This window comes from Mya arenaria, chromosome 10, assembly GCF_026914265.1.
Source record: "Mya arenaria isolate MELC-2E11 chromosome 10, ASM2691426v1".
NCBI classification, from domain to species: Eukaryota; Metazoa; Mollusca; class Bivalvia; order Myida; family Myidae; genus Mya; species Mya arenaria.
The window spans coordinates 42107484-42131407 of NC_069131.1; the positions used below are offsets into that span (position 1 = coordinate 42107484).

Sequence of the window (23924 nt, forward strand, 5' to 3'; positions counted from 1 at the left end):
TGATTCGAACTTGGCCTTGAGGTAATCAGTATAAACATTCTATCTAAGTTTCATAAAGATACAGTCATAAATGTGACCTCTAGAGTGTTAACAAGCTTTTCCTTCAATTTGACCAAGTGACCTAGTTTTTGACCGCACATGACCCAGATTCGAAATTGACCTAGAAATCATAAATATTAACATTCTGACTAAGTTTCCTGAAGATACAGTCATAAGTGTGACTCCATAGTGTTAACAAGTTTTTCCTTTAATTTGACCTGGTGGCCTAGTTTTTAACCCAAGATGACCCAATATCAAACTCGTCCAAGACTTTATTAAGGGTAACATTCTGACCAAGTTTCATTAAGAGTGTGCCAAAATCGGGACCTCTAGAGTGTTAACAGTCAAATTGTTGACAACGGACGACTACGACGGACGACGGACACAGGGCGATCACAATAGCTCACATTGAGCACTTCGTACACACATGTCTGTTGCATGTAGTAGCAAAAATGTAAAACTAAATGCAGTTATGTTTTTTATTAAGTTATCTTCAACAGTCACAACAACATACGAATTTTTAAAAAGGTTTAATACGTACATGCAAACGGAACACGACTTGTTATCACAAAAACAATAAAATTATCAGCTTAAACGGAGACGGATTTTTTTCATTATCATATACGTATTTATCAGTTATCCTAGGCGGCGAACTTTGTTGGTTTCATTTCATTATCGAACATTTATCAGGTGGCAGAGGTTATCTATAATAATAGTAGTTCTTAATCATGTGATGACTATATATAATTATTTAGCACACTGTTTGAAACGTCTTTTTCACACGAGTGTTCGTCAGTGGTTCAGTTATTCACACATCTATATTGCTGGGTAAGTGTAACGTTTGTCACTTGTGGATATATACATGTTAAGGTAATTTCAGCCTCAGAGATTTTGCTGAGGAAGAGATGTTGAAACGCTGATGTTCATGAAAACAGTAATACAATAAGAGTTTGAAGGATTTACAACAACACATGTGAAATTGTTCGCGTTTTAGGCCTTAACATAAAAACTGATGTATCCATTTTACTTCAAGAATATATAAATATGGAGAAAATGTTTATTGTAAAAAGGTCTAAGCTGCGTTTGATTTTCTTCATCGTTATTTAATTGCAGGGAAAATGGCAAAGGAAACACAAAACTCCCTGCCGTTCGAGATACCTGTGGTCAGAGCCACAAAAGAAAATCTGAGTGGATATGGACGATTTGTTACAAATTTTGATGAGGAAAAGGTGGAAATAAACCCTTGGCCAGTCACAGGTAAAGTGTAAGTTATCATAAGAGATTTGCAAATAAAATAAATGTTAAATATACAGTTTTTCTCATGAAAATGAAACAAACTTCTAACTGGTTTTATATTACCGTTGGCTCGAACTCGCTTGGTTCGAATTCCCTGTTTGCTCAAACTGGATGCTAAGGACGGATTTCTATATACTGAATGTTTTTATTCCCGCTTCGCTCGAAATTTCCGAGGCTCGATAGTATTTCACCGGTCCCTAGGACTTCGAGCCAACGGGGTTCGACTGTATACATCCTGTTTACGTTTAAGAAAAGTAGACGTTTTATATTAAATAGAAAACGCTTATTATAGCTGGTTGGCATATACAGTATCTTATAAATTAAGGTGGTAATAACGATAGTTATATTAATTTTTAGGTCCACGAAAAGCACGACCGGGAACGGATATAATACCTGGTGTAGATTGCAGCCAACTTACCTTCAAATATGAGGGCAACAAGTATGTCTCAGTTAAGGACATAGGCAGGCGAATGGAAGTAGGAACAATTTGTGAGGAAGAACAGAGCCCAGACAATAAATACGTGCTTGTGTCCGAAATTACATTCCATCCGGACTGCGGTGAAGTTTTCTATCCGAAAAATGGCGACCCATTTATAACAGTTCTTGCTCTACCAGGTGACGACTTTGGAAAAACTGAAAGGGTTTTATTTTGATGGCACATCGGGCTTGTAAGCACTGCCAAATGTATGGCATCAGGGAATGTATACCTTTGGAAGTTCCGCGGAATTTCTTGGAAAACAAGGAGTGCTGCATTGTGTTATTGCTGCCAATTTTGAAAAGGAATTTGGGCGAAAAGTGTGTTTGAAATTAGAGAAGCCTGAGGACTGAGGAAAAATATAAATGAACCATGAAAGGAAGTGTTGTTATTGTTCAGAAAAGACACTCAAGTGTAACACATACATGTATATAAAACATAACTAACTATATACAGTGTGCAATTCAGTCTAACATAAATTCTTGCATGGCTTAATTCCAATGGTTTTGTTATTTACAAATGTGCTACTTCGGCAATTATTTGCCAAAAAATACGTGTAACATGTGTTATTAAATATGAATCAATAAATATACTTTGCAATAATTTTTTTATGTCTATTGAACTTTAATTTAACGATGTTCTTGTCAATTTATTGAACTTATTAAAGTAAGAGATGTGTTTGGTAGGATTTTAAGATATTGGTTTGTTACGTAAATTTTCTCTATGTCCCTAAATGGCTTTGTCTTACATTAATAGAAATTTAGTATCAAATGGCTTTGTCTTACATTATGATTAAAAAATGATATAAAAAGGGGTTCGTCTTACATCGATTAGATATTGTATTGTAACGTAATTTTTTCCCATGTCCCTAAATGGCTTTGTCTTACATCAATAAAAAAGTAGTATCAAATGGCTTTGTGATGGCTTTTTATGATTAAAGAAAATGGTATAAAAATGGCTTCGTCTTTATTCGATAAGAATTTAATACAATCTAATTATATTTATCTGACTATCGTGCTATGTAGATTGCAATTTGTGGGATTACCCGCCGCTTGAAACCAATGCCCTGGTGATCGGTCAGTATTAGCGCGTGGCATATAAACGCCTTCTTTAATTTATATGGGAGGACGTAAATATTCTGCACTACATGCCCGCGGTCTTGTGGGATGGATGATTCGACGGTCTGGGGGAGCCATGCTCAAAATATTAGCAAATCTAAAATAGTTCATATGTGTAGAAGCAGAAAAAACAAACTAGATAAAAGTATTTTATAGGCTAAGAAATAGTTTCATACCTTTTCTGTCAAAAAAATATCAATATTTAGAAATTAGCGTCATTTACTTGCTTGTTTACATCGGTTGTGACCCGTGGTGACCCATATGAGAACCCCTTTGAAGTCACGTGATTCCTCACCCTGTATATGCTAACAAGACGGGAATAGAAATGAAAACAAATATATAAAGACATAAATGTACATTTGCTCAATGAATCGAACAGCAAAACAAATTAGAAACAATCCTTGTTATTCAAACCGACCAATGTTGGGTCAACGTCGGGTCAATGTCTTACGGTTCATGTTGGATATCGCCGACGTTTTAACATTGTGCCAACGTGCAGTTAGCAGCATGATCTGCATTTTGAAAGTTGTGTCTTGTGCAGTAATGTTTATTCAATTATTTTCATTCCAAAACTGATAAAAAAACAAGGAGTCGAAATGACTTCATCTTGTGAGGGGGTGAAATGACTAAAATATATTAGGGGTTGAAATGGCTTTGGATTATTAGGAGTTGAAATGACAGAGGGTTGAAATGTCTCTGATAAGCCCACTGAGAGGTGTAGTTTTGAGGGGTTGAAATGGTTAGGGGTTGAATTTTTCTGCTACCACTTGGAAACTACTTCAAGAAAATTCAAGAATGCAACCTAGAGCACATATGTACAGACTCAGTATATAACCATGTAAAGTTGTGCATAGCGCAAACAATTAACTCTTGGATGAAGTACTTTCTTGCAAAATTCTCTCCTTTGGTACTTTGATTTGGAGAGCATGAATAAGTATAGACTTGTACCGTTCGTTATTTTTGGGTAAAAATATTTGTGGAGAAAAGAGATTGAGGGTACTGTTTAAACATATTTATTTTACAACGATTGTGAAACAAGTTATTACAACATTATATTAATCACTCTCGATGGCCCGATTTTGCGCGAGAGTGTGGTCTTCTGTTGTGGGGGAAACCGGAGAAAACCCACTTGTTCGGCTTGGTGGCCACAAACTAAACTCACATGCGCCCGAGCCGGGAATCGAACCCGAGTCGCCTAGGTGAGAAACCACTGCGCTAACGGACAAACAATGAGGGTACTGGTCAGGTATTAGTAAGACCAGTTGGCGTTAGACGTTATGAACATTTGAAACCACGTAGAGTAGTTTCCCTTTACCGCAAGGTGTCGGCAACAAACATGGCGGCAAATAAGGCAAGTCTGCAATATTTTGATTTTCTATTCAAATAGCAAGCAATACAGCAATTTGATACTAAACTCTCGATCGATCCATTGCATTTACAAATGAGCTTTATCGTAGATGAGTTGTCACCTGTATATTGTGACAGAAACATGCTTAGTTTTAAAAAAAACATGATTCGTTTTTTTTGTCCAATATTCATTTATTGAAATTATGTTAAGCAAAACCATTGTACCAGTCATAACAAGTTTTCAAGTCGGATTTTTATGAGGCTATTTCTGAAATTATTGTGCAAAGCTGTTCAAATAAGTTGAAGTAAGTTGAAGTAAGTAGTAGGAGAAGCTAACAAGCCATTTTCAACACAGTAATTTGACTCAGTGTTTGGTCTAAAATGATATATTTAAGTCATTGTATGACCAAATACTTACAAAAAACAACAATTTCAGACAAAAAACTGGTCACTTATACTATCATTATAGAAAGGACCGGCACTTAAGACGTGTCCAAAATCAGATATGTCAGTTTTGATCTCCGTTTTCTTCTTTTTCACCACCGTCGGAATCTAAACATTCTGTACATTTTTGAAATCATCCAAACTCAGTGAAAACCACTTTCCGCTAATTACTTTCAGTCAATATCGGCCATTTTTGTTTGCGAGGGCCTGGCTGATTGCCTTGAAGTTGACCTTGTTTTCGATTGGTCGGGCCCAGCGAAAATCCACTCGAAAAACAAGGTCAACTTTAAGGCCATCAGCCAGGCGCTCGCAAACAAAAATGGCCGATATTGACAAAAAGTAATTAGTGGAAAGTTGTTCTCACAGAGTTTGGATGATACACACAAGAAAGGTTGTTTTTTATTGATGCATTTACCAAATGTTGTTGGTACATGTTTGGAACAGTCGATGAATAGTCGCTATATGCCACCGTTGCATGATCTTGACTCTGATCACACTGTTCACGTTGGGTTCTATAAACTTTTCCGACCTGTGAAAATCGCACTGACAGGAATGATTATTTGCTCGATTTCTTTTTTATTTCCGAAAGAAGTGTCAAGTGTTGTTTATCATTACAAAGGTTATGGATTAGGCTTTTTAAAAATGTACAGAATGTTTGATTCCGACGTAGGTGAAAAAGAAAACGGAGATCAAAATTGACTTACCTGATTTTGGGCACGTCCGGAGTGCCGGTCCTTTCTTTAATGATAGTATAAGTGACCAGTTTTTTGTCCAAAATTGTTGTTTTTTTGTAAGTATTTGGTCATTTAATGACTTACAGGGTTCTCAATTAGTTTTGGTTGAAACGTCTCAAATAGTAAAGTAAACGACCAGCTTCTACTTATTCTACTGAAAATTCATTTAGTTTTCTAAATTTGAACCGGCCCTATTGCCATTTGAACCGTCCATTTTGGCTTAAATATATCATTTTGGACCAAACACTGTCAATTCCTGTGATTTTTCAAGGCTTTCACATCAGTAAATTTTGTTAAATGTAATTTTGTGGAAGAAAAAAATGATACAGAAGTCAAAATAAAACTACTATACATTTCCTTCATTTTTCTAAAAACAAGGGAGGATTGGTTCAAACGTTTCCAATTCAACTTATCCCTGTCAAGGAATTTTTGTATTAAAAGAGTCATCAAACAGTGAGTCTAGATGTTTTTATCTTTAAACTTTGACAATAGCAATTCAATTTGTTATTTCTGTATAATAGTTATTTAACTTATTTTTATTGGTCTTGTTTCAAGGAAGCTATAGCAGTTCTGCTAGATGTGGGACCGTCCATGAACCAGGCCCCACCAGGTGTAGCCACACCTCTGGAGACTGCCCTGGAGGCTATCACCATGATACTTCAGAGGAAGGTTAGTAAATTGACAGCTGTTTGGTTTTCTTGCCAATTTTCATAGCCAAAATTTGGTTATGTTTCAAATGTCAAAAGGTGTGTGTGTTTTCACACAGTCTGCAAAATAAAAAAAAATAAGCATAGGCCATTCGGGCCTATAACCTTAACAAATCCATAGGCCCGAATCATATTTCATAGGCCCAAAATAAAAATAAAAAATTGACCACTTCATAGAGTATTTAATGCTAATCTCTTGTAAAAAAGGACAACAAAGAAACCTCATGGTCCTCAGCCATCTTCACATCATCATCAGCATCTGAATCCTCTGAGTCTAAGCTGTCAATTGTCTTCCTCTGAAACATACATATTTATTATATTAGATGATTTCAGTACCATATACTGTTCAATTATGTAGATTATTTCATAAAAATACTATCTATTGCCATTTGCTTTGGTGCAAGTCCAGGCTAAGCATCTTAGCAAATGCCAAAGATAGGACGAGACAAAACTAGCATCTATCAAGTTATTACAGAAATACCGATGGCAAATCAGTGCACGACATAGTGAAATCAGAACATGATGATGAGTTGTAGTGATCGTGAAGGTCAATGCATCTGGAATATTGATTATTTAGTATAGTACAAACAAACCATGATATCTAATTGATGCTACCGAAAGGTGACAATGGAATCACCTGGTCAAATATGTGAAAGTTCTTAAAATTATTTATTGTTCTACATGAATTATTTTAGCTGCAATAGATCAACTTTTCGTTAATGTTTTTTAAAGACATGAAGTCTGTTCTGTACCTTATATGGCATTCCATCGCTGAAAATTGATCAACTGGTTCTGTTAGCGGCTATCCCATTGTGATGTCATCAAATGGCAGATAATTTGAAAAACGGTATAAATGTATTTGAAATAGTGTAAACAGTGAAGCATTGTAATGCAATTACACACTTTATGATTCATTTTTTGTGGACACGAAAAAGAAAATTGATTATTTGTGAAATAAAGCAAGTATTCGTCCATAAAAATTTTGACATGCCTGACAGATTTTTTATAAGCCACGGTCATTGGGCGTGCGGCTTATTTCGTAGACTGAATACAAATGGGTCTTTTTACACTTTATTGCCATAGCTGATTCCCTGCTACTTCTTCAAGGGCCTGACCCTGTTTTTTCCCAAAATAGCCTCACATATTATTCACCAAAATCTTATAATCATTTAAACAACTTAGTACATGTAACTTGTCGCCACGACGTAGTAACTTGAGGCCAAAATTAAGTAAGTTTAGGCTAAAACTTAGTAACTTGTCGCCACGACGTAGTAACTTGAGGCCAAAATTAAGTAAGTTTAGGCTAAAACTTAGTAACTTGTCGCCACGACGTAGTAACTTGAGGCCAAAATTAAGTAAGTTTAGGCTAAAACTTAGTAACTTGTGCCCAGGCCATGATGTAATAATTTGACAATTCAGTAAGTTGAGGCCACAACTTAGTAATTTGTGGCCATGACTTAGTTTACCCAATTCATTTATTTTTTTGCCCAACTTACAGTGGTTGAAATTAGCACATGTCTGCAAGCCCTGCACTGGTAAAATGCTTCCAGGCTTTCTCAAAGTCTTTTATATAGCAGTGTTTTTTCAAAAATTTGATTCACCAGTCTATAATTTAAGATTTGGGCTTGTCCATACCAAAGTCTAATTTCAATGACTGCTTTTTCAGAAGATTAAGATGGAAGTTTTGTGTGTTTTAAAAGGGACTTTTCTTTCTCACAGATGTTTGCCGAGTCCAAGGATGAGGTGGCCTTGGTTCTTGTTGGGTCTGAGGAAACAGACAATCCACTAGCGGACGATGAATCCTATCAGCACATCTCCATCGCTAACCCTCTTGGTGTGGTCGACTTTGACTTTCTGCAGCTCGTGCAGAATGATGTTAAACCCACCACAACAAGTGGAGACTGTATCCTTTAAACATTTTCTGGGTTGGGGGGACTGAAATTAGGCATTTTTCTTCACGTTTTGGAAAAAGAATACATTTTAGCATTGAGAATTTAGCTCCATATTGTATGGCAAAAGTCTCATAAAATATATATTATATATAAACATGCTACTTTATTGAAGAAAAAATCATCATAAAGCGCTATGGCAGATGTTACAGGCTGTAAAATAAATTGTAAAGCATAATAATTGAAATTTCTTCAAGTGTTTTCTTAACTGTGTCTCAGTCGTGGATGGTATAGTTGTGGCAATGGATCATCTGATGAATGCCTTGCAGTGAGTTCTTGTACAGTTATTACTGAAAACCATGAAAAACAACAGATACTTGAGGAAGAAATTTCAGGCTCTTTAATCGTTTTGTTTTTTTCTCAATTTTACCAACAAAATTTTATTTACCATTAAAGTATTTCCATGAAACTGAAAGAATGGGAACAACCTTTGACAGGCCATTTTCAAGGTGTTCAGCTTGTCAGAAATTATTACCTTTTCCCAATATGGACAAATTCTTTAAAAGCCTTCCCAATTATAGCTACAAGTAAGTTCAATCCCATTTGAATGTCTTTAGCGTTAAGTTTTACCTAATCAAGGTGCAGGTTTTTATATATAGAAAATAATATTTTAAATATATAGAAAACCTAGTCCTTTTTGAATCTCTTTTGAATGCAGCATTATTCAGCACTCACTTATGTTTGGGCATTTGACCTAGTGTAGGTGCTTCTGTTACTTCTATTAAAAAGAAGTTATATTTCTAAGCATGAAAGTATGTCTGTAATCTTGCAGGGGAAAAAAGGGTTTTGGCTTCAAGCGACTGATCGTAATGTCCGACCTTGGCGGTGAGTTTGGGGATGACCAGGTGGACACCATCATAGCCAGTATAAAAAACTCTGGCACAGAACTCAACATCATGTAAGTGGACCTCAGAATACAGGGATTAATGCAAATGGTTAATTTATTCCAATACAAAATTAGGTATATTTGTTATTTCATAATTATTTTCAAATTATTGTTTTATAGCCTTTCAGTTTTAAAAATGTTTTTTTTTTTTAAATTCAGTACTGTATTAATCAGGTAAATAATAATTTTGCTAATCAATATAACAGCTATTTGCATCTTTATCTCCAAAAGGCCCAAATATTGATGGTGCTGGGCCGACCACTGGAGATTGGATGTAGTGGAAGAAGCCCCAACAATGGGCGAGACACGCCCTTCTCTGACAGCTTTTTATCTGACCTATTTGCATCTTTACCCCCAGAGGCCCAGATTTTGATGATGATGATGACGCTGGTCCCACCCCCGGCACATCTGGTGAAGAGCGGAAGGAGAAGACACCCCAACAACGTGCTGGACACGCCCTTGTACGACACATCCTGGAGGAGGTGGATGGGGAGTGCTACTCATTTAGGTAAAAGCAATAGTTAGTATGATGGGATCTTTACAAAGAACATATTCAAATATTCTTTTAAAAAAAAGTTTCTTACTATTTCCGGTATTTTTTTCAAGGGAAAATGCTAACCAAAGTGGATAATTATGTTGTTGTCATTATCTTGTATTATTGCTTTAAAGCCATTTTGGAGAGTCAAATACAATTAGGGAGTTCTTGTACAATTTTTTTTACTCATTTCCCATTGTATTCTATAACAGTGAAGCCCTTCCAGCCCTGTCATATTTCCAGTCTCGCCAGGTGAGGCCCACCGCATGGAAATGTCCACTCGAAATTGGACCAGAACTGAAGATACCCATCAATGGATATGTCAAGGTAGGTAAATGTTGACACCCAAACATGCAAGTGATTACAGTAGTTGTCCTTTCAGATATTTTAACTCAATGGTGCCAGTCCAAATTTTTCCAAAAAAAACAGTTGTGTGTAAGCCAGAAGTAGGAACACAAGGGAACAGGTTTATATTCAACAAATGGCTGACTGACATATTGTTGAACAGCAGAATAAGTCCAATCTTTTATCAGAATAAGCATAATATAGGACTGTGAATCTGTGAAAAAGCCCTGTATAAGCGTTTTGTCATAAAATCTTGTGTTGCATAGTAGGCAGAGAGATGAAACAAGGAATGTTAATGCAGCATGCAAAGGTGTACCAGGATTTAGTGTATGACTGCCCCCAGTTTTGTCAGATGTATGTCAAAAAGGTTTATGAGCCAGAATCACCTAACTTTACAGGAATGTTAACCAGCATGTAAGTTGTGCACCTGCTAGATAGAGTTTTGTTTTATTGAGTATTAGTAGAATTATGGCCCTTGACTAATGGCCATCTCAGTAAGTATTTGAGCCTGAGGAAAGAAACTTCAGAGGAATTTAAACTACCAAAGTTGTGCATCTGTGGTTTTGTTTGTAGCTGTGCTCAGCAGAGTTCTGGCCCTTGACATAATCAAAATAAGCTGTATGCTACAAATGTACTATTTTCTAAAAAAAGTATTTGAGTTTGAGTCATCAATCTTCACAATATTGTACACTTGGGGTCAAGGTCACTATTACTAAGAAAGAAAAACAGTTTTTAGCTCATTTCTATTGTTCCAATTTAAATATAGTGGTTTAAATTTATACAGTACCTAGGTATATTTTGAAGTGGAGTGTCTGGTATTGCCTTTTTATGCACCCATTCTTTGTTTGTTCAAGTGGAAATGTTGATGCACAAAGACTATGTCTGGAAGAATGGCCCTTGCTTTTGCGACAAAGGTTAGAAGGGGGCATCTGAGTCCTATGGACATATTTTTAGTTACTGCTGATATAATGCATGTTAAAATGACATGTGAAGTCCCTTTAAATTGTTTTGAGTCTGATGTCCTTACACTTGTTAATATGGAGTTCACCCCTGTTGAGATGTGGTATTTAAATTAAAAACCCTAAAAAATACACTGAAAAATGATAAGTATTTGTACAGTTATTACAATGAATTATTGAGTTCATTTACCCCAAAGGTGAAAGACTTCAAACTGAAACAATCCTGGAAGGCGGTGTATGCCAAGGATCCAGAGATGGAAGTAGGCAAGCTGAGGACGTACCACAAAAATGACGAGGAAGAAACAGAAGTGGACAAAGATGACATGGTCGAAAGTGAGTTCCTGTGATACCACAGTATAGCTTAATAGTATTGTCCTAGACGATCGGGTTATGCCTTGAACTTTTTCTTGAAACAATGATCATCAAAGTAAGCATAGGTTTACTATCTCTAATTTCAAAAATCATGATGGTGGTTTTGTGTGGTATAAACGGATATTACTGACAGAATTAAGTGTGTGCGAGTATGGTACAAAGATTATTTTTTAGCTCGACTTTACAAACAGTAAGAAAACTATTCTACTAGCCTCGCTGTCTCTATCGGCATCCGGTTAAAGTTTTTCCAATACATATTGGACATCTCAAGCTTCGAAAAGACAAAGCTTTTAATGTAAAAGATAAAGCTGTTATTCAAAAGAAGCTTTTATGCCAAAGAAAAAGCTTTTATTTAAGGTAATTATGGCCTGATCTGAAAGATAAAGTTTTTTTTTAAAAGACAAAGGTTAAGTGAAGCATTTTTTACAGAAAGCGAACCTTCCATTAAAAAAACGCAGCTTTTGTGAAGCTTTTTAAAAAAGTGAAAAACAGAAGCAGCTTTTAAGAAAAAGCGCAGTTTTTGCAAAGCTTTCTGAAGAAAGCGCTGCTTTAGCAAAGAAAAAGCTTTGCAAAAGCTGTGCTTTTTTTGAAGCATCGGTTTTTTTTTGGCACAGTTTCTTGTTTACTTTTGAATTTTACTTTTCTATTGCTTTTGACAGTGATATAACATCATTATTGTATTCATTTCTAAGACAAAGCTGTTTAGCAGCGTTTAGACAGCACCGTCAGTGTATGTCTTAGGTTGATCTGACTATCTAAAGCTCTGTTACTGTTATTCACAGAGCATCGTTACGGGACAGAATCGGTGACAATACCGGAAGAAGACAAAGGCAACATGAAGTACAAGGCTGAGAAATGTTTCAAGGTCCTTGGCTTCACAAAGATGGAGAATGTAAGATCCCAGTGCTTGTAGTAAAATAAATGTGTCAATTAGTTTTTAGTAAATTTTTAATTGTTAATAATGGAATTTTTAACATGATGTTTTATATGCAGTTATTTTCACTTTTAGGACAAAAGTCTTATGTTTTAATATTAGGAATCGGACTGAACTTCAGCACTTAATTGGTTCAAAAATAAAGACCTAAATCTGTCGTCACAAAATACTACTGTGAAATTGCATATAATTATCTTTTCATGAAATGTTAACTGTACAAAAAAGTATTGGCTTTATTTGTGTTATTGAGCATTGGTATTTTATTATGCTAATAATTATAACAAAAATAGCATATTTAATAGGGATGCAAAGGAATGGCAAAATTGATAATCTAATATTCAGTAATTCTTTCGAACGAATATTTGAATATTCGATTACCAAACTAAACTTTTAAAGGTTGTGGCAAACTATTACAATTAAAGTAATAGCCGGGGAATTTTAGTTCCACTTTGTCATTACAACCACTACGCGCGGCGAACCCTGAATTTCACCAAATGAGCCTCTGAAATTCCTCTTCAGAAAGACAAAAAGGATAACTTTATAAACAAAAAAAGGCGAAATATTTTGATTTATATTCCTGTGCCTTTGTACTTGTAAACAACGTGAACTTAGATGGATTTCCGGCCAAATGGTGTTATACGCAAATGGAGGGTCTTTCCATAGGACGAGCAGCCTTGTTCTGGGATTGACCTATACTAAAAAAAAAACATGGAAAAACCAAACCAACTCGGGAACTAGTTTATCCCGTATTTGGTAGAGGCATTTAAATTTACAATAAATAATTGGAATTTTTGTGTCACTTGTCTTACAGCCAGTTACTGTAAAATTACGGGAACTTTTTATAATACCCTACGATATGTCCGTAAATGACACATGACGCGTGTATAGTGTATTTTCATCACATTCACATCTCTGGTATTATGGGACAATCGTTGTAAAAACAAGACAAACAAATTTTATTCCCAACAATGGAGTTGTAGGCTAGGCAAAATATTTATTCTTATATTTATTCAACAACAAGGCATCGAATATTCGAATACCGATTTTGACATTCGAATACCAAACGTTTGATCGAATATTCGAATATTTGTTTGCGTCCCTAATATTTAAATATGCTCCATATAATGATAATAAGATGATGCTTAACTGAGTATGTTTAAACAATCAGAGTATGTTGTTATAACCAGTGTTGGTTTGAATAAGTTGTTTGTTTTAAGGTGAAGCGGTCAGAGATGATGGGAGATGGCTGTATGGCCGTTGTGGCGGAAAAGGGAGATGAGGTAAGGCTTAAAAAAACCTGTCTCATTCAGATTACCAGACCCTACCCAAATAGTTGCTGATCCTACCCTTTTTAGATTTCTGGTAAAAAAATATAAATAAATAAATAATAGTATTTTTTTATATTATTTTTTTTAGTGTGTGTTTTAATATGTAGTTGAAAACCTGTAAAGCTTAATACTTTAAATTACTTAAAAGCCATTCCCCAATTATGACAATAACGTTCTTATATAAAATCCATTCACCAATTATGGCAATAATATATCAAGCTTGATAAAAAGAAGGCTTACCTACCCTACCTGCAAAAAAGTGTCCATTTTCTCCGAAAATTCATATATATTTTATATGTTTATGAATAAAATGCTATGTATTTCTTGAAATATAAACTTAATATTGACAAGACTATTTCTTCTTCAGCATAATATATGCATAAAAAAGTGAAAACAAGAATATTTTCTATTATATATTTTACTATTTAGCATGATTGGTTATTTTTCCCAATTTGGAAGCACAGCTGTTAAAAATAATTCCCAAAAGAAATCACTGTATAATGGACCTGGATAAAACTCATTGATCTCGATACAAATAACATGATATACCTTTTTACTTGATAAATACCATGGGACAATTGACAGACAAAATCTTGTTTTAATGAATATGCATGAGGCAGGGGAGACAACTCTTTTTCCAATGAATTTGCATGTTATATTTAGATATTTTTCGATACCACTATAGTGTCAGTAGCCTCCATTGGCTAGTGGTCTTGACTGCTGATATTTATTGTACTGAAAAGGCGGACCCACTTCAATTCTGGCAATCATCAGAATATTTTTCTATGGGAAAGCATATGATACCTTGCGGTAGCAATGAAACTGCCTCATTAATAATTCATGATAACATGGTTTTCGTAGCCAAATGGCCCACAGTACACAATGAAGAAGTAGGGGTCTCCAACGATGTCAAATATGGTACAGCATGGAAATCATTTAGAACCATAAGAACTCATTATTTCATTTTTACAAATTTCACTTTAGAGTTTATAAATAAAAGTAAATGCTTTATTCCAGGCTGCAGGTATAGCATTATCGGCCCTTATAAATGCCTTGTATGAGACGAACATGTGTGCAATTGTTCGCCGGGTCTACAACGCTAGTTCCAGTCCACGAGTTGGGTGTCTGGTGGCGCACATAAAGGCTGATTATGAGGTGGGTGTAGATTTTTAGCCAGATCCGTAGTGTAGTGAGCTTCGGGTAAGATTTTTGCCTTTCCTGCCTGGTAGAGCAGGGCTAGGTATGTTTTGTAACTCAGCTCACAAAGTCATTAACTGATTCCCCATTTCACCTTTTCATGTAACAAATGATGAGAAAACCCTGTCAGTCCCTGCCTGACAGTTGGTGCTCAAGTCGGTAAAGAGCTATACATAGCTTATGTTTTAGTTGTTGCATGATATCAGACAATAAACAAATATTTGACTTGACTTGGTGTGGCAGTTCCAGCCACTTAAAACACTAAAAATACTACCTGCTTCCACATTAAAAACTTATAAGAATATTTTTGTAAGATATAATAAAACAACTTAAAATAAATGAACCAGATATATCTTAGCATTTTTGTTTTTCAAAACCATCGTATCCGTTAATTTGCATAATGGGTTGAGTTAATATTATGTCATTGAGTTTGAGTGCTGCTAATTGACACGGTTACCGGTCAGATTCCAGATCGATAATCACTTGTCACTTCGGATGTTAATTGCTCTTGCGGAGTTAACAAATAATCAGATTATGCATTGAGGCTCCTTTTAGATGATACCAACTCTCACACTGAAATTCTCCCGGGTCAAAACTGACGCATGCTACAAATTTATGATGCGTCAATTTTGGGTCATTTACGATTTTGAGCGTCAAACCCCGGGAGCTTGGGTCAATTGAAAAGTCTGGTCCCATTAAAAGAGGCGTACTAGGCTATTATAAGGAATTTTCAAAACGCCCGGGGTCAAATTCTGGGAGGTTTTTGGCGATTTTACGGACGTATAATACGTCTACATACGCCTATTGAAACCCCTGGAAATGTAAAACTGGCATCCTCTGTGTCTGTGCTTTATGTTACTCCATTAACTAGGGAAGCTCTTGAGAGTTACGGTATCTTAACTGCAGTGATTGTTAGTTTAACAATTTTACTTTAAAAAATCCCTTTGCCTAGTTAAGTTTTTTTACCGTAAATGTTCATTTACACTCTGAAGGCTGAAACCCTACTCCCCTGAAGATGCTTAACATAGAATGAATTTGGCACAGCCTACTCTTAAACCCCCATTTACAGTAATGATGATGTTATTATCATGTGTGATTGTTGTCTGTTTTCTAGTGTCTGTACTGGTTTGAGCTGCCTTTTATGGAGGATGTTCGACAGTTCACATTTGGTTCCCTGCCATTGAAAGAGGAAAACCCCACAAACAAGAAATATAAACCAACAGGTATGGCTGGGATGCATCCCTTAAATCTTTTCTTTGGAGCACTTTGAAACCAAATTCTTTGTATTAATACGTTAACTAAGAGACATCGTATGTCCATTTGGTCTAGCTTTTTGCTGCCGTGTTGAAACTGCTTTTTTGATTCAGGTTGTTGGATAGAAAACCTGTTTGTTGACTTACTGTTTGGTGGGCTTAAACTTTCCCACTCTTTTTCTATTGGCTGACTTTCTTTTTTTTATACCAGATAGCATATTTTGATTCAGGTCATTGCTTTATAAAAACTTGGGATGGGGCAGAACATTGTATCTATGGTTGTATTTAATCTATACCATTAGCCTTTTTTTTTATGGTTGTATGAAAGCCATTCTATTGACATTGTATCGATGGTTGTATTAAATCCATACCATTGACATTGAACTGATGTAGTTTATTGCCAAGAAATGATTTTAATTAACTTTACAGCCGTGCTTCAATCATTAATGAAAAGCCTACGAGAGAATCCAAAGCTTTAACTTGAGTAAGAAATAAGTTAAATATGCTTTAATTACTGCATTAAGCAGACAGTATAACTCAGAGAGAGTTCTTTTGTTTAAAAGTAATAACAAAAAAGTTTGGGTTTTTTTAAGAATTTTTCAAAAATTCTGAAAAATTGTTGGCCTATTTCAGAGGACCAGTTGTCAGCGGTAGACAGTCTCATCACCAGTATGGATCTCAGCACAGCAGCTCAGTATGAATACTATAAAAAACATTACTATTAATGGGGTTTGAATTTTTAAACTTAATCAAACATCCTTGATCCATGTCAAGGGCCCAGTGTTTAGCGTATCAAACTATGGTTTAGAGGGCCCAGCTCTATACCCTGTCTGAGCTTTGTCAATGACAGTACTGGTTAATGCCCAGAAAAGGTAAATAGTTTTTAATCACATGTCCTTGGCCCAAATTAAAAAGTACATTTATTCATGGCTACAAAGCTCTTGTTATATGTTCATCATTGCACTGTAAAATAAATCTTACCTTAACCTTAAATTTTATCAGAACCTGTTTTTATAAGGCTGAAAACTCATTTTCCTTAGCTTTTGGTTTTTGTAGATTGTGAAAGTGGCAAATGTTTTACCAGATTTAGCTGGTGGGTCAGGCAACTTTGGTGACCTCTGCATATAAATATACTCAACAACATGTGCTCTCAAAGAAAAATTGTAAAAAGGGAAAGGTGATTATTGAATAGGCCAAATTTCAGCACCATTTTAAGTATAGGAAAAACATTGAAGATTTAAGAAGTACAAGGTAACCTTTGTCTTTGCATGTTTCAGGGACGAAGAAGAGGAGTCGACTGAATTGTTGAAGCCTAAATTGACCTTTAACCCCCACTTTCAGAGGTTGTACCAGGTATGTTGACCTTCAACCCTCACTTTCAGAGGTTGTACCAGGTATGATGACCTTCAACCCCCACTTTCAGAGGTTGTACCAGGTATGATGACCTTCAACCCCCACTTTCAGAGGTTGTACCAGGTATGTTGACCTTCAACCCCCACTTTCAGAGGTTGTACCAGGTATGTTGACCTTAAACCCTCACTTTCAGAGGTTGTACCAGGTATGTTGACCTTCAACCCCCACTTTCAGAGGTTGTACCAGGTATGTTGACCTTCAACCCCCACTTTCAGAGGTTGTACCAGGTATGTTGACCTTCAACCCCCACTTTCAGAGGTTGTACCAGGTATGTTGACCTTCAACCCCCACTTTCAGAGGTTGTACCAGGTATGTTGACCTTCAACCCCCACTTTCAGAGGTTGTACCAGGTATGTTGACCTTCAACCCCCACTTTCAGAGGTTGTACCAGGTATGTTGACCTTCAACCCCCACTTTCAGAGGTTGTACCAGGTATGCCAGGTATGTTGACCTTCAACCCCCAGAGTATTATTTAAATGTTTTTTGAGAATAGTTTCAATTTACGCAGGGCAAAATGGCAAGTCCAATGCCAGTATTCATAAAACCTAATAAGTCATTTCTTAACTTAAGTATCTCACAGGTGAGAATTATTTCAATTTAAGCGGGGCAAAATGGCGAGTCCAGTGCCAGTATTCATAAAACCTAATATTAAGTCATTTCTTAGTATCTCACAGGTCATATCATATCATACATTCTGAAATACTTTATTTTTATTGAGATTTTTTGAAAACTGGCCAAGGCATACATTCAAAACAGTAAAATAATAGTCTTGGTTATTATCGTATCTCATCTGTAAATTCCATAAAAGTATATTTTTTTTTCTTCCTTCAAAGTCAATTAAGTCTATTTAGAATTTCAGTGTATTTTTCAAGGCATTTTGCAACTAATTTTGGGATTTTTTCTTCTCATTTGAATCATTTAACTTGGAACTAAAATTCCAGATAAAGCAAAAAAGAAATTCTGTGAATATGTTTGCCTGTTCGGAGGGCTTATTACTTTTGAAACTTATTATTGAACAGCCCTTCACGTAGGACTGGACTCACAGATTAAATGGTGTCAATGATCACAGTGTGTTTTTTCTTCCACTTTGGGACCCAAATATGACTGCATCCCTAAGATGCTTAAACATGTTCTTTTCACTAAATTAATGTGAAAATAAAATTCACAAATGTTTGTTAAAAAAAATTAAGTGAACCGCTAAACCTTTTTTTTATATGAAAGATTATTTGCATTTAAAAAAAAAAAAACATGATCACATTCTTTTCTGTCTTGTGTTTTAAAGCAATCCTGTTGATTTTTAAACTGATTTGGAATTCCCAATTTAAGTCCAAATGCCTCACCTTTCCCAGCCAGAATGGCCCGGCCACATTCCGAAAATAGGGAGAAAAACAACATTGGATAAATAATCAAGTTTTCCTTGCCATTTTTGTTTGCAGTGTCTTCAACACAGGGCCCTAAATCCAGACGATGAGCTACCAGAGTTATCTCCCATGATCGCAAACTACCTTAAACCCCCGGAGGAGGTCGTCGTGCGTTCCCAGAGTAACCTAGAATCTCTACGGGCCAAATTCAAACTGGAGGCAGTGAAGAGAAAAGAGGAGAAAACTGGCGAAAATCTGTTCAAAGAGAAGTGAGTATGACTTGCAGAGGCAATATTTAGTAAATCAGCTCTCTATTTTTAAATTTGGCATTTATGCCTTGAAAGATCATAAGTCCCTTATAACATGATCCCATTCTTATCTTTATATTAATTATTTTCATACTGGCTATTGTTAAATTTGCACAAATATGTAGCAATTAATGAAGATATGTCATTAAGATAATTCCAATTTACAACAAAAGGGACTAAGATCCTTATTGAAATACAGCTCCAGGGGCTATATTCACAAAGCAACTTATAACTTAAAGGTTAAAGTTGATAATACGCTTTTCCCAAGATGAATTGAAAGAAAACTAAGATTAAAAGTAAAGTGTATATAGTAAAAAATACCAAACTTTTCTCTAAGAAGCTTGATGAATAAGGCTCCAGAAAACAAGAACTACATCGTCATTGAAATTTGCTCAGCTGATGATTACTATACCTCATTTCAGACAAATTAGACATGTTTTCAAAGCTATAAAAAGATCACTGACAGATTAACAGAAAAGTCATGTTTTTAGCTTATTAACTACATGTCCAGTCATTGAAATCGCCTATCTGCATACATTAACTTATTAACTTTACTAACCACCATGAAAGACATCATGATGCGATGTTTGTCGTGGGTTTTTCCAATAAACACCAATTAAATTGACATTTTTCTTGAAATTAAGCATTAAAAAAACTGTCCGTGAAAGATCAAATTTGTTTTGTAAAAATTCCACAAATATCCTTCATATGTTTTGGAATACACTGTTTACTGTTTCAGTGGTGATGGAGAGCCAGCAGGAAAGAAAGTCAAAGTTGATGGTGACCTTGAAGGAGGCATGGAAACCATCGCCAAGGCAACTGTAACTGAGGTACTGGTTAATTAATATTATTCCCGATTAGCTTAGTACCCCATAAATATGATTAATTCTTAATTTCTTAATTCGAAAATTGAGATAGAGTTGCGTAGAATGAAATTAATTTGATGGTCTCGTTTTTTTGTTTTTGTTCTGAGCTGATTTGAACAAGGTTTTTGCACACCCAAAAAACACTGAACTATTGACTCCCTAAATAATTTTTATGTGGATTTAATATTAAATGCATCAAAGTATATTTTGAATGATAATTTAATATGAGTTTGTTCGTTAAAGTTATACAAGAAAAAGTATCAATCAATTGTTTCAGCTTTCTGTTACGGATAAAAAAATCCGACCCGAGAGCACATGCCAATATGAAAGAATTAACAATTATTTGTTATTTTACTAACGAATATACTGAAATATATACCTGTATTATGATATTTGTGTAGATAGATGATAAATATTTCACCTATCTCTAGGTTGGTTCTACAACTCCGGTAGAGGACTTTATGGCCTTGATCTCAATGAAGGATGAGGACAAGTTTGAGGAAGGTAAGAACGGTCATATGCAGTGGTTAAAATAAACACAAGCCCACTAGTGCTGGGCCCATAAAAAAAAGGTTTTGTTAAGGGCCAATTAGAGCATCTCCACCATCATAAGGTATCTGACCCACATACTACCTAGCTCCCTGATAGCCCCATAAACCTTAATGATAAATTTTGATGCATGGTAACCTAATATAACATTGGAATCGGCTTGCTGATTTCTTACAGGTAAAAGTAATGACCAAAGTATATTATACTTAAAGTTATAAAAGTCGGTATATTCGATCTTTATTCATCTGAAATTGGACGTAAATTGACCTATTTTGCAATCATTGAAGGTTCTAAAACCCTGTTTCATCAATTATTTCGATAAAATCTTAACATTACTAGTATACCTTTCTGCGCATAAAATAACTTCAAATAATACCAAAATCATGTGGGTTTACCAGGGATCCACAATTGACATAATTAGTCTGTCTTTGTATCAAGAGGCTTTATGAATGACAGAAGATGCAGAGGTCAACCGAGGAGAAAATGATAATATTTTAAATATTTTAGCCTGTGGCCAGATGCAGAAGAGAATACAGCAGATTGTGCTAGACTCATTCGGGGACCAGTTTTACGGTAAAGCCATGGAGTGTGTGAAATGTCTCCGTGAACAGTGTATTAAGGTGAGTGATTAATGTGAAATATCTCTGTGAACAATGTATTAAGGTAAGTTATTATGTGAAATATCTTCGTGAACAGTGAGTTATGGTTAGTGATTTATGTGAAATGTCTCCATGAACAGTGTGTTAAGGTGAGTGATTTATGGAAAATGTCTCTGTGAACAACGTTTGAAGGTGAGTGATTTATGGAAAATGTCTTTGTGAACAGCGTATTAAGGTGAAAGATTTATGTGAAATATCTCCGTGAACAGTGTTTGAAGTTGAGTGATTTATGGATAAAGTCTCCGTGAACAGTGTTTCAAGATGAGTGATTTATGTGAAATATCTCCATGAACTGTGTGTTAAGGTGAGTGATTTATGTGAAATGTTGACATGAAAAGAGTGATAAGGTGAGTGATTTGTGTGAAATGTTGCCATGAAAAGAGTGATAAGGTGAGTGATTTATGTGAAATTTTGCTTTGAACAGAGTGTTAAAGGTGAGTGATTTATGTGAAATGTCGCTTTGAACAGAGTGTTAAAGGTGAGTGATTTATGTGAAAGGTTGCTGTGAATGGTTTGTTAAGGTGAACGGTTTATGATTGTGTTGCATGTTCATAAATTTCCAGATTTTACATTGACCTTAGAGTAATCTTATTCTGCCTGTATATATTGCCTATTATATATGAATATCTAAACAGGACATTAACTTTCATAGGATTAAATCTTGCAGAAAAAGTTACCTGAAACTAGACTTGTGCTAAATACATATAATTTCGTAGCAGTTCTAAATAGGATTTGATTTTCTCTCTTACAGAAACAAGAGCCCAGCCAATACAACACATTTATCAAGTCCTTTAAAGAAACACTCGTGTCAAAAGCCAGAAAAGATTTCTTGGATAAGATGGTGGATGGTAAGAGCTTAACATAAGCACATTTCCAGAAAGCACAATTGTAGATGACAATTTGACAGTATTGTTTGCACAAACTGTGGATTTTAAAAAAGATGAAGCGGAGATATTGTCATGTGTCCCTTGTGCCATCATGCAGCATCACATGGACCGATTTGCTTTGTCTTGTTTTACCTTAACTTGGAAAACTTTTGAATAATATGAAGATACACATATTGTATGCGTATTGGCAGTACTGCACATATGCACAGCAAGTCCCATTACTCTGCTTAAATATTTCTTCTTGAACTCATACTTGAAAAATGTACCAAGCCCTGTCATTCACTTGCAATACCTTCATTTAACAGTTATATTTGTGTTTCAGGGAAGCAAAGTTTGATAACATCAGGAGAGTGTGAGGGTGGGGCTGCCCCAGCAGAGGTTGAAGAGTTCCAGGCAGGAGAGGCTACTCAGAAAGATGAGGCAAAAGAGGAGGACACTGCAGAGGACCTGGTAGGTTAAACTCTACCTTGTAGATTACACAACACTTGTAATGTTACACACCACCTTCCATTCCATCTTGTGGGTTACATTCCACCTTGTGGGTTACACACCACCTTACATTCCACCTTGTGGGTTATACCATTTCTTGTATCAGTGTGTGTATACCACATGATAAATTGCGTCAAAGTGTTTGATGAAACTAATCACCTTATCAAACTTCGGTTATTAAACAAAGGTGGGGCTCTTTAAGCTGCATAGACTGGCCTTTGTTTCATTTAAAATGGTGAAGTAAGCGAAAATTTATCTTTGATTTAAGTCTTTATTTGAAGCAAAATGTTGCCTTCCGACGTAATATTTATGACGTAATTTACCACGTGGTATACACACACTGTTGTATGTAAGGTTAAGGACATGTCAATTCAAGATATAATAAAAGGTGTTAAAAATTTCCACAGTGAATATTCATTACATTAACTTCTTAGGTCTGATTTTGATAGTCATGGTTCGAAATGTGGGTTCTTATTACTTTCAAAATATATTTTGGACAAAATGTGTTTGCCTGATTGTAAAACAGGTTATTTGTAAACAGATACAGCAATTTTTAGCAGTACAGCTGTGTGAGTTTTACAAAAAATAGAATATGCAGAGGTTATAAATTTCAACCTAAGTAGTTTATTGAATATGGGACCTGGGTACAAAGTACAGTACAAACAAACAAGCAAAATTTCTTTGGAAGTTATGACTTTTGTGCAGGCTTGATATGTTTCGCAGTTTAAACTGTATATATTCATAACATTTATCAACCAATTTATGGTTGAATTGATGGAGAAGCTGAAGCTGCAAAGGGAACCCTGTCTTGTAGCTTCAATGCTAAGAAGCTGTATTAACACAGATGACATATATTTACTTTTTGCTCATAAGTTTGCTCACATTTGTCACTTCAGCTTGACGAACTGTAACCAAGCCCTCTTGGAGACAAGGCAGCTATATCGCCATGGAAACCAGACACAAAAAGAACTATAGTGTGTTCATTAAATATGATAATGTCAACACAAATCACAATAGATATTCAGCATTTGCCTTATGGCAATTTGGCAATGTTGATTGTAGTGCCCTGATAGACTTTGTTTATGAAAGTGCATTAAAGTGCTTATGGGAAATACACTTGAATCAATGTGCTTAAAATTAAGCAGGATCTGAAGATTGAAATTGTAATATGTTGTGTTATTCAAATGGAAGCACTTAACAGTTGATAACACCAACATTATTTTGTTGGAAAGTGTCTCAGTCTCAGCATAAAACCATGTCTCTAATGTTTATATTGCACAAATGTCTATTTATCACAAAGCCATGGTATATGATTTAAGACTGTCGGTGACAACGGAACAGAGTTCCAATTGCATTATTGGTGGATGGCTGTACATTAAAGTTTTTCTTACTCTACTGCCAAACATTTTTGTTGTTTTGACTTTTGTAGAATACTTTTTGTTTTAAAGAATAAAATAAACATCTAAAAATTAGT

General features: G+C 35.4%; 1 protein-coding gene across 1 annotated transcript; it reads left to right on the plus strand.

The window, feature by feature from the left end:
• Nucleotides 1-1157: 1157 nt before the first annotated feature.
• Nucleotides 1158-23924, plus strand: LOC128204718 (X-ray repair cross-complementing protein 5-like). Its single transcript, XM_052906121.1, has 22 exons — nucleotides 1158-1296; nucleotides 1693-1976; nucleotides 6009-6122; nucleotides 7880-8063; nucleotides 8329-8377; nucleotides 8882-9007; nucleotides 9354-9503; nucleotides 9743-9857; nucleotides 11032-11167; nucleotides 11989-12098; nucleotides 13358-13420; nucleotides 14486-14623; nucleotides 15780-15888; nucleotides 16552-16612; nucleotides 17196-17271; nucleotides 18768-18961; nucleotides 19740-19830; nucleotides 20298-20370; nucleotides 20923-21035; nucleotides 21826-21922; nucleotides 22284-22411; nucleotides 23347-23924. Exons 1-22 carry the CDS (start codon nucleotides 1158-1160, stop codon nucleotides 23359-23361), a joined length of 2565 nt encoding a protein of 854 aa, XP_052762081.1. The 3' UTR covers nucleotides 23362-23924.

Coding starts and splice junctions, on each gene's coding strand:
- LOC128204718 (XM_052906121.1), top strand. CDS start 1,158: ATGGCAAAGGAAACACAAAACTCCCTGCCGTTCGAGATACCTGTGGTC. Junction 9,858..11,031: donor CCATCAATGGATATGTCAAG/GTAGGTAAATGT, acceptor TTTACCCCAAAG/GTGAAAGACTTCAAACTGAA. Junction 15,889..16,551: donor CAAGAAATATAAACCAACAG/GTATGGCTGGGA, acceptor GGCCTATTTCAG/AGGACCAGTTGTCAGCGGTA.